At 32.6% G+C, this 12,079-nt stretch overlaps 1 protein-coding gene across 1 annotated transcript; it reads right to left on the bottom strand.

Moving 5' to 3' along the window:
• Nucleotides 1-3,766: 3,766 nt before the first annotated feature.
• LOC145063715 (uncharacterized) lies at nucleotides 3,767-9,981 on the bottom strand. Its single transcript, XM_079011305.1, has 4 exons — nucleotides 9,928-9,981; nucleotides 9,679-9,774; nucleotides 5,026-6,259; nucleotides 3,767-4,902 (listed from the first exon to the last, which is right to left on the bottom strand). The coding sequence occupies exons 1-4, from the start codon at nucleotides 9,979-9,981 to the stop codon at nucleotides 3,767-3,769; spliced, it is 2,520 nt and encodes an 839-aa protein (XP_078867431.1).
• Nucleotides 9,982-12,079: the final 2,098 nt, after the last annotated feature.

Here is a 12,079-nt window from a genome sequence, read left to right as displayed (position 1 = left end):
CACTTACTTGATACGGTGGTGACTGGGTACTCGGACAGCACTTCGTTACTCTCAACACAATTTTCCTCGGACAAAACCTAGTATCATTACCACTAGAGTTTGGTCTAATATTCACCAAGACTAATTAATAGTCTAGCTATTATTACTATTATATAAGTGTTAAACAATACTTATATAACCCATAATAATAGCCCAAGTACTTATTATGAGGTCCTAATAACATTACTATAATGAAACATAAGCTATACTAAAGATAGGGTAGGCATAGCTCACTTACAACTGGTTTTCTCGAAAACCGGGCTTCGCTGGAGCAGCATTTCTGAGCCGAAATGCTCTTTTCTCGAGGCTTTGGGAGCCTTAGGGCTTCCTTCGGGTGCTAGGGAGGTTCCCTAGGCTTTTGGTGGGGGGGGGGGGGGGCTTTAGAGAGAGGTGTGAGGAAGTGAGGGAACCCGACACCTCTATTTATAGGAGTGCTGACTGATGTACTTGCCGAGTAAGAGGACCTACTCGCCGAGTTAGGTCATGTGGCAGCCTTCTGGTGGTGCCACGTGTCCAGAACTGGTGGTGCCACGTCACCCCCTATCGCGTATCAGCCTTCAAACTTAGAAAAAATCATAACTCTCTCATAAGAGCTCCGTTTTCGACATTCTTTTTTTCAACGCGTAGGTAAAATCAAGATCTACAACTTTCATTTAGACTCCGTCGGCTAATTCTCGATCGATCTCAAATTTAACAGTTGGAGGCATTTAAACTGTTAAATGACCGCGAAGAATTCGTAACTCCTTCATACGGACTCCGTTTTCATCTATCTTTTTACCCTTGAGTTCCTATTAATGAGATCTTCAACTCTCATTTAGGTCGCATAAGCCAAAAACCGCTCGAACTAAAAATCGAGTTTCGGGTCGTGCACTACTAAGCCAAATCTTAGAAAATTCATACCTTCGTCATACGAAGTCAGATTTGGGCGTTCTTTTTTTGTATGTTCTCGGTTTAACATATACTACAACTTTTGTTTAGATTGATAAGGCTAAAAGTCGCTCCATCATAAATTTACTATTTACGCTTCCCGGTGTCGTGACGGTTTTGCTGTAAAACTTTGACGAGTCTTAACTTCTTCGTTATAATTCGGATTTCGGCGTTCTTTATATGTACGGAAACCTTGATACATATTCTAAAACTTGGTTAAGACTATTTTTTATAAATAATCTTTTGCCAAAAAGTCGTTTTCGACACTTATTGCCTCTAAATTGACTAGCCAGGATCTACGGGCGTTACACGCACCCACCCACCACCCACCAAAACCACCACTCGCCACTATCACCACCACTTGAAACCACCCATCACCACACACCACCACCACCCCGCCACCACCATCCCCATCCCCACCTACAAAGATTTGTTATTGTGTTTTTGATTCATTAGGTTTTCTCTTGTATATAATCACATGTGATTATACGTATCGAGTCACATGTGATTATATGTATCGAATCATATATGTTTTATATATTATTAAATACATATAATCACATGTGATTAAATACACGTGAAAAACTAGTGAATCGAAAATGCAAAAATGAAAATTGTCCATGTAAATCATATGTGATTAGATACATATAACTACACGTGATTATATGTATTTAATAAAATACTATTTACGTGGGCCGTATTTATTTTTGTGTTTTCGATTTAATAATTCGCATCGTGTATTAAATCATATGTGATTATATGTATTTAATCACATATGATTTACATTGACAATATTAGTTTTTACATGTTGATTCAATAATTGTTCTTTTGTATTTAATCACTTGTAATCATATGTGATTAAATACAAATAATCATTTGTAATCATATGTAATAAAATATTATTTACGTGGGCCGTATTTATTTTTGTGTTTTCGATTTAATAATTGGCATAGTGTATTAAATCCCATGTGATTATATGTATTTAATCACATATGATTTACATGGACAATATTTGTTTTCACGTGTGGATTCAATAGTTGTTCTTGTGTATTTAATCACATGTGATTATATATATTTAATCACATATGATTCATATGGAAAATATTTATTCTTGTGTCGATTCAATAATTGTTCTAATATATTTAATCACATGTGATTATATGTATTTAATCACATATGATTTTTGTGGACAAGATTCATTATTTCTTTCTCAATTCAATAGATGTACTCATGTACTTAATCACATGTGATTATATGTATCAAATCGCATATGATTTATATTGATAATATTCATGAGTCAATATTTTTCCTTATGTATTTAATCATATGTGATTGTATGTATTAATCACATATGATTAATGTGGAAAAAGAAAAACTATTTAATCAAAAAACACGAAAATGAATCTTATGTACAAAAATCATATGTAACTAAATTTACAAGAACAACTATTGAACAAGAATGTTAAAATTAATATTGTTCATATAAATCATATCTAATTAGATACATATAGTCTCATGTAATTAAGCACAGAAGAACAACAATTGAATCGAGAACGCAAAAATAAATATCTTCCACAAAAATTCTATGTGATTAGATACATATAATCAGATGTGATTATGTGCATTTAATCACATATGATATATGTGGACAATATTTATCTTTGTGTTCTAGATTTAATAGTTGTTCTTGTGTATATAATCATACGTGATTATATGTATCTAATCACATATGATTTATATAGACATCATTACTTTTTGTCCGTGTAAATAATATGTGATTAAATACATATAATCACATATGATTATCTGTATTTAGTCACATATGATTATAGTAGACAAAGAACAATTATTGAATCGAGAATGTGACAATGAATCTCATCCACATAAATCATATATGATTGGATACACATAATCACATGTTATTAGGGTATCTGTGAACAATAACATAAAATAAGTAATGCCTACATAATAGGAGAGTTAGTACTCACCTCCTTGATCTTGAAAATTAGCTAGCATGAGCAAGATAGATCTTTTCCTTTCCTATAACCTACACAAAAATTATAACATTATTTAGCTTGTGCTTGTTGTATTAATCTTATAAAACTTATGTACATATTTCCATATTTTCTGTTAGATTGTAGGCCTCTATTTGGGATATGTTTTCTTAACTTTCAACCAATTATTAAATTTTTATAAAATTATATTGGTAAAGTTCCCTCTTTTATCTTTTCATAAATATAAAGATCTCATTCTAATGATTTTTGGTTGATTTTATATTAAATTTACAAGTAAGTAACTTTAAGCTGTCACATTCTGGACCACTCAACACTATTGGAATAAACTGTACCAATCTACTAAGAATTACATCAAATCCATTATATATGGGAAATTTAATATCCATATCTAACTATAGGCTTTGGACTTTTGGCATTTGGAGTTCTGATGAATTTATTTTGATTTTTTTGAAGACAGTGCATGAAATCTGTGACAGCATGGACCAGCCTGAGAAGATTCCAATTTTACCCCTCAAGAAGTTGGAATTTCGAAATGTGATTCAAAGTTCGAAGAAAGTAGACACACTAAGCAGGGGCGGAGCTTGAGCGATTGACTTGGGGGGGCCGAAAGTATTACAAACTAAAATTAACGTTTTTATACATGAAAGAACCAAAAGAAAAATCAGCAATTAAACACCAAAAATACCTAAATTACTCACCAAAAATTCCTTAAGTTACTGTCTTACACATAAAAAGAAACCAATTTTTTTTCAACAACTAAATACCAAAAATACCTAGAAAAAGAATTACAACTCAGCCCGACGACCTTTAAGGTCTTTAAATTCATCAATTACTGACTTCGTATCAATGTTTTCAGCAATTTCTCTTTCTATATAAACCACCAAGTTGTTTGCGAGAAAGTCATCTGACATCTTATTGCGAATGCGGTTCTTGAATATTTTCATTGCTGAAAATCCCCTCTCTGTTGTTGCGGTAGAAACTGGAAGTGTCAAGATTAACTGGACCACTCTATCAAGCAAATAATACGTCTCACGTTTATGAGTTTCCACAAGACCCTTGCATAGGTCAACAATAGTTGATACACGACTTAGCCTGGGATTCTTTGTCATATCGATATTAAAAATATCCAACTGATATCGTAATTGAATTCTCTCTTGCTCTGTAAAATCTTCAGGATAATACTTCTCAACAAGAAGACAAATCTGATCAATGTTAATCACTTTAGGGTGTTCTTTTGAAACTAAAGTAGAACTAAGACTTAACAACTCCATCGCCTGATCATTGAATCTACTATTCAACTCATGTAACTGTTTGTCCAATGTGGATGTAAACAAATATACTCGATAAAAATGTGCAAAAGTAAACTGATTATCGTTTTTTCGAGGCCGATATCTAGTACAAGTATATGGAGCTTGCATATCCGGCACATCTACTTGATGTTTCTCACAAAAAATCTTTACCTGTTCAAGTAAAGAATCCCATCCGTTGTTCCTGAAATCATTTAGACTCTCCTTTGTTGCTGAAACTAACTCCATGGCATTAAGAATATCTTGGGATTTCTTTTGTAGAGCTTGAGAAAGTATATCAGTTTTTCCCATTAGTTCTTTCATCAAGTGAAGAATAAACACAAACTCAAATGATTTCAGGTAACAGTAAGCTGCATCAGCATCTCCGCGTTGAGAATAAGTAGCAGATACATCATCAATTATTCCCTGGTGAACAACACGTGTACAATCAAACATGTTAAGCAAACTGCAAACAGAACGAAAATGAGAACCCCAACGTGTATCACCAGCTCTTCTTAATGTCCCAATTTGATTCAATCCTTTACCTGATTCAATTTCACCAAGTTCTAATAAATGTTCAATCTCAGTTGCCTTTGCCTTTTGTAACTCATCATGACGCTTACTGGAAGCACAAACTACATTAATTGTAAAAATTAAGTTTGTAAAAAATTGGTGTATAGGAATAATTTCCCTTTAAGCAGCCACCAGTGTTAGTTGTAATGTGTGAGCGAAGCAGTGAACATAATACGCATAAGGACAATCCTTAAGAACAAGTGCTTGTAATCCATTCCATTCCCCTCTCATATTACTAGCACCATCATAACCTTGGCCACGGATTTTGCTAACATCAAACTGATAGTGCAAAAGTTTCCTCCACATATTTGTTTTCAAGGTTAATGATAAGGTATCCCTAACATGAACCAAATCTAAGAACCTTTCCCGTATCATCCCTTCTGCATCAAAAAATCTCAAAACTATGGCCATTTGCTCTTTTTTAGACTCATCTCGTGACTCATCAACCATGACACAAAAGTACGAATCCCCGACTTCACTACGAATATGCTTTCGAACTTTATTTGCAATAATACTAAGAATTTCTTTTTGAATATCTCCAGAAGTATACTTTGAATTATAAGGAGCATTCTCTAATATAACATTTGCAACTTCATCATTATAAGACGCTAGAAGGTTTAGTAGTTGAAGAAAATTACCTCGATTTTTGGAATTAGGCGATTCATCATGTCCTCGTAATGCACAAGCTTGGAATGTCAACCAACGAACTGTGTCAATTGAAGCTTTTAATCGTAACCGGTTCTTCAATATTTGTGCTTCATTTTGCTTCACTATAATATTTTCAATGTGTGTTGCTTGGTTCATCAAGTTTTCAGCAAATGTAACAGCATTTCTATGTTGTGAACAACCAATGTGCTTCAAGAATGCACAATTTTTCCCATCATTAACTTTTTTCCAATTGTCAAATCCTTTAACAGTAAATGCATCATAACCATGGCACACACTTGGTTTATCATTAAATATATAACAAATAAAACAATAAGAAGCATGTGTTGTTGGAGAATACTCTAACCAATTAGGGAAAATGTTGAACCAAGAATATTGGAATCTACGAGGATGTTTCTTTGAACCTTTAGCATGATATTCTTGAAGACGTATTTGGAAAGGTCCTAAAGTCATATAAGCTCGTCTTACTTGTTCCCTTAAATTAACTGGATATTCCCACATTTGTTTTCGTTTAGCGGGATCTCTTTCTAGATGCTTAAGATCCACTTCATTAGGATTTGATTGTGTAGCTTCATCAATATCATTCTCTTGTTGATTTTCATGTTCTTGCGGTTGCGGCTCACTTGTTGAAGCTTTGTAACGTTTACTCTGTTGATTATCATTATGAGTTTCTTCATCATCATTCTTTCTTTTGAAAAAAGAATCAATGGTTTTCATTTTTCCCATGAAATTGTGAGATTTATATGATTGTATCTGTAAAAATCAAAAGTGAAATCACAAGCTCATAAACCAACAACCCAAATTCTGCAAAAAAATCTTATTTCTACAAATCTTATTTGATATTTTTGCAAAATTTTGCAAAAATCTGAAATCGGTTAATTAACAATGCTTCAAAATTCTAAATTACTTAAATACAGTTGTAAATGTTTAACATAGATAACAGCTTGTGTGTAAGATTTAAGTTTTTTCTTGACAAAAAAGAAATTGTTGGACAATAATGCAGAAACATCTAGACACACGGATTGACTTTATATTATAAGATTTTCTTTATAGGGGTTAAATATCATTACTTTGCTCTATCTTTTTATAATTGTTCATGTAGAAATTTCATAAATACTACAGATTCAAATAATGGTCAATTAATGATATTCATCTTCATCATTATTGTATTTAAATAATTAAATTAACAAATAATTGGTCTCACTGAATATGTTACATTCTATAGTATTTTATGTAACCAAATATAACCTTATGTTTTTTGCAAATGTCAACAGGTTTCATCATATTCATACCAATTTACCAACACTCAAAAAGAGTATTAGGTGATAGCAAAGAATTTAGTTATAGTGTCACATAATGAATCTAGAACTTTATAGTTTATTATCAAATACAGTGGCCCCAATTAATATATATTAATATAAGGATTCCTTATTTTTTGTATCGTTAAATTAATCTTTGTAATTGTAGCCTTGTAGGTTCATATCCCTCATTGTGAAAAAAAAAACAAACCTGCTTAAGTAATTATGATTTTTTTTCCAGGCTTCACTTCACAATTCAATATTCACATTGATCAATTGATTCCAGGCTTCCAGCGACCAGCAAGACTTTATAGTTCAGACTTAGACTTGGAGAATAAGGCAGGAGACAGAGTGGACTGATCACTGATCTTCTGAGTTCTGATCAGCAACACAGGCAACAGTGTGACAGCACGCAGTGATACAGGCCACAACAACGATTAAGGAGTGTTTGGTTCAGATTTCAGACGAGGCACGAGGGTAGGGACGAACGATAATGACGATCTGATTTTTTGTTTGATTCGGAGTATTGGAAAAGCGCAGGAGGGGCCACAGCCCAATTTTTTAATGTCTAGGCCTAATATGGATAAAAAATATGGACTATTTACAGTTCTAATAAAAAAATCAGGGGGGGCCACAACCCCTCCTGGCCCTTAATATACTTCGCCCCTGACACTAAGATTTTCAGAAAACTAAGTCTCATGATTTTTAGATGTTCGTATTGACTTGCACAAATTTTAGAAGTTGGAGGACCGATTTGGGAAAATTGATCATAATATCTTCTAAATCATTTTTGGTGTTCTATTAAGGATTTAATGGTTAAGCCTTAAGTTTATCACTTTTAAAATGATTGTTGGTTAATTATTAGGCTATAGAGATGTGAAATTCAATTTAACCTAAGGGTCTTAATGTTTGGCTTAATGAGGGTTCAAAGTTAAGGATTTTCAAATAAAATGTCACTTTGTGGAAATGAAGTCCATTAAGAAAAACAGAGGCAAATTAAATAGAGACTTGAAAATGATGTTGTTTCAGCAAAAAAACCATCAACAAGCACCCACATACTACAGCAATAAATACACCACCTTATTCTTGATTTATTTGTAGAGGTTTTTTCATTGAGGCATTTCATCGAACACTTGGTGTTTATAAAAAATATGTAAGTTGTCACAATGTCTATGAGATTATATGAAACAAGATAGAAGTTAATTACCCCAAATGAAAGAGTAATGAAGCAACAATAACAACAAGAATCACTAATCATCCAACAAGTATGTATTTGACATCATTCTGAGCTCATAATAAGATGTGTAAGCTCAAAATCCAAGAAAATCACCAAGAATGTGACTCTGATTCACATTCGTTTGCTTTAATAATCTCATACAGATCAGATTTCGTAAGCTCAAAATCCAAGTATATATCTCGAAATTTCTTCTAGAAGGTGGTAATAAGATGTTTTTGATTTCCATAATGAATGGGTGAAGAAGGAGCGTAAGAAGCTTAATCTAACGAATGATACTAACAACAACAAAAGCACGTTCAAATATATCATTTATATTTTTTATTGCTACTTTCTCGCTGATATTAGTATCAATTTCCTTCTTTGTCTGTTGATTTAATCATCCACCAAGTAAATGCTACACTACAATTACTTACATGATCAACAAAAATGATCCAATTATACGTATAATTCATCGCAAAAGAAAGCAAGTTTAGAATTCATCAACAATAGGAAATAATTTAGGAATTTTGTAGATAGAATGTCTTCAATGATGTGAGATCAAGTATTAGACACTCGATTCTTCGTTCATTATAAGCTTAATTTCATAAATTTCGTGATATATCATGTCAATTTAGGGTGAGAAATGCAAGTGTATAGACTCGAAAAAAAACCCTACCTGGAAGCTCGTATCGATCGTGTTTGCAGAGATCAACATCGTTGTCAATTGGGATTTGTGGAAGAGATTGCTAACGATGAGCTCCTTGTCGGGGTGAAATCAGAAACAAGATGCTTCAACGGAGGTCGGGTGGCTTCAATGGTGGTCCGACGTGAAAAATGAGATGAGAAAAGATACGTCTTTGTGGGGTGGGGTATGATATTTTTTTTATTTATCTAATTAATAGTTATAACAAACAAGCATGTTTTTTGAATTTACGAGCTAAAAAATGTTCTCAATCTCAAAAATGTTCTCATTTGAACATATATATATATATATATATATATATATATATATATATATATATATATATATATATATATATAATGTTGTAGTTATTATTGTGAAAAATGTTTATAAGTTGTATAATGACAAGGCGACTATATATGTATATATATTTTTGGTGTTATATGTGCCTTCAAAGATCCAAATCAATCATGTAAACAGAAGACATATATGTTATATAATTAAAATTATATAACAACACAATATATATAAATTTATATACATATGGATATATGTTTTTGGTGTTATATGTGCCTTCAAAGATCCAAATCAATCATGTAAACACAAGACATATATGTTATATAATTAAAATTATATAACAACACAATATATATAAATTAATATACGTATGGATATACAAGCATGTGACAAATGTCATAATCAATTGTGATATACGAGCATGAGACATATGTCATAATCAATTATATGTGATGGATTATACTTTTATAAATATATATTAGGTATATATCAATTTTTAATTTAAAAGTCCAATGTTTAACAAATTGATAATTTTATATTTCCTAACGTATTATTTTAATTTTATATATACATATATCGCGCATGAATAAAACCAATAAAATTTCTCAACAATACATACATCAATACGTACCCAAATTCAATCATATACATTTTCTAAATAAATTGTACCTTTACAAACTTTTCCCACATTCTTTCTCGAAAACATATCTAATGACATTGCTTTTAGTTTTTCTTTAACCAAAATACTTTCAACACTCACAAAGCTTTCCAAAATCTGATGATAGATTCACAAAAAAAAAAAAAATAATAACAATAAATACCCTACACATGACAATTTAACGTGCACAATTTCTTCAACCCAAATCCACACTCAAACCCAACTTAAAATGAAACCAATTCAAATCCAAGGATCAGATTTTTTTTATACAATCACAAGTTTAAATGTGAAATAAAAGCTTTCACTGCCTTCAATCATCCCCATCGAATTTTGTCAAACCCGCAAACCCGAAAACCCATCTCAATCCTCCTTCTTTCCTGTCAAGAACCAAAACCAAACACTCCAATGATTTCTATCAAAACAAACTAAAATCAATGTCGATGCCTCTTCAGGGTCAAATGGTCCTCTCTTCACTGCTACCGCTGTTTGCAGTGTCCGGAACTCACACCTCGCAGCCGGAAGAGACGAGGAAGACTTCGCTGCTTCTTCACGCTCTCCATCTCTTCGGACCCCATCGACCCTCGCTGATGCCCTACCGCATCTCGTTCTTCCCTTCGGCCCGTCGAACCCAGGAGACCACATCGGTTTGCGAAGCCGACCGACGAACGATCCCTGCTTCTTCCTCCCTCCTCTTCGGCCTCGTCGACCACAGACGATGCTCCCTCTGACGAAATTGCCACCACCGGACCAAGAACCACCACCGTCACTTTCTTATTTCTTCAAATCACATGAAAACCGAATTAGCATCTCTGATTTACCCACAGCCGAAGCCCATCGGGGCTGCTTCGTTGCTATCCCTTCTTCTTTCTCGTTCCCGATCGATTGAAAGGAAGAAGGCGACTCTATCGATTCTTGGAGCCCTTTTGATCGATTGAAGAGTGAAAACGGGACTTGACCTAAAAACGTATCTGTGATTTTGACTAAGTCAAAGGTCAAAGCAAAATCAAACTTTCATTTAAATTAAACAAAACTAACCCTCACTTGACAAAACTTTATCGAATCAGTCCCAATCCATAAACAACGATTCAATTTATTCAAAATCAACCCCTCATTTGGTATTTTTTTTTTACCAATACAGTCCTAACCAATCTAATTAAATTACCAAAAAGCCCAAATACTTTAGCAAAGTTACAAACCAGTCCTCAATAGTTCAAATTTGCTATAATACGGTCCCAAAGGTGTTTCAATGTTCAAGAAACGTAACATTTGCGGTTTCCCACGACAAACATCTCAAAGAAATCAAATTTGAACCAATCGAACTCACGTTTCAAGGGTGAGTGCTTACGGCCCATTTTTAATATTTTAATTATTTCAAGGGGAATACACGTGCCTAAATATTTTGTTTATACAAATCAATTTTCTTTTATGCGAAAATATAATAAATCTAGTTTATAAAAATATTATTATTTAACAATTTACCATATTGTTATGAATAAACTAGTATAAAATTTTCATATACGTATTAGGGTAGGGTTATTTTATCGTGATTTCACACAACGAATACTACACGATACAAAGTTATATAATTTCCATTTGACATTTCATATTATAACAAGCATGTTATGTAACCATGTAGTATTTCAAGGATTCAAACTATTATTATGCATGTTCATATATATATATATATATATATATATATATATATATATATATATATATATATATATATATATGTTCATTAATTTGAAACATTCATTTTTATAAAAACGAGCACATTACACTTTTACACACATGTCAAACATACTCAACTTTTATAAACCTTATATAACCATATTCGTTATGCCTAGAACTAACTACAAGTAAGTTAGAGGTGAAAGTTATTCTCAAACTTTTTAGTTAATTGCTTTTTAGTGGAACGTTACATTATTCATTAGCTGAGTTTAAACACTTAGTATACCCATACTACTGTAACCGTTAATCTTCGGACGAGATACATATGTATAGATCTATACGGGGTTGACATCCCCACCTGCAGTTGTTAGCTACAACCCTTGACCAATCAACCGAAGCGGGTGATAAGTGTATACAATTTTTACTACAACATCCAATGAAGCGTTGTAGGGGGTATACTCAAGTCATATAACTCGGTTATAGGACTCACTGTAAACATTAACTAGAATATCTCTGTCTCACTACAACCATGGGCTTGGTTGATTTCAAAACTATTTTAAGTATGAAATTACTTATGTAATAATACAATTTGGTTTTCAAAGATATTCAAAGATTCTTTACAAACGCGGTTTTTCAAGTGTGGATTTATTTATACAAATATACATTCTGGCTTTTAAAGACTCATTGCGAACACTGTTTTAACTATTGTTATTCATACAAAGCTAATACTGTTTAGATTTATTAAAAATAT

Source organism: Lactuca serriola, chromosome 7 (genome assembly GCF_051521515.1).
Source record: "Lactuca serriola cultivar US96UC23 chromosome 7, Lser_US96UC23_V15, whole genome shotgun sequence".
Lineage (NCBI taxonomy): Eukaryota > Viridiplantae > Streptophyta > Magnoliopsida > Asterales > Asteraceae > Lactuca > Lactuca serriola.
Note: the sequence above shows the minus strand (reverse complement) of the source record. Positions and strands in the feature narration are given on the sequence as shown.

Excerpts from the sequence above, each read along its gene's own strand:
- LOC145063715 (XM_079011305.1), bottom strand. The coding sequence starts at position 9,981 with ATGGGGATGATTGAAGGCAGTGAAAGCTTTTATTTCACATTTAAACTT. Across the intron at positions 9,775-9,927 it reads TCACATTTAAACTTGTGATT|ATTTTGGAAAGCTTTGTGAG; the intron begins GTATAAAAAAAA and ends ATCTATCATCAG. Across the intron at positions 4,903-5,025 it reads AGCACTTGTTCTTAAGGATT|TTTGTGCTTCCAGTAAGCGT; the intron begins GTCCTTATGCGT and ends CAATTAATGTAG.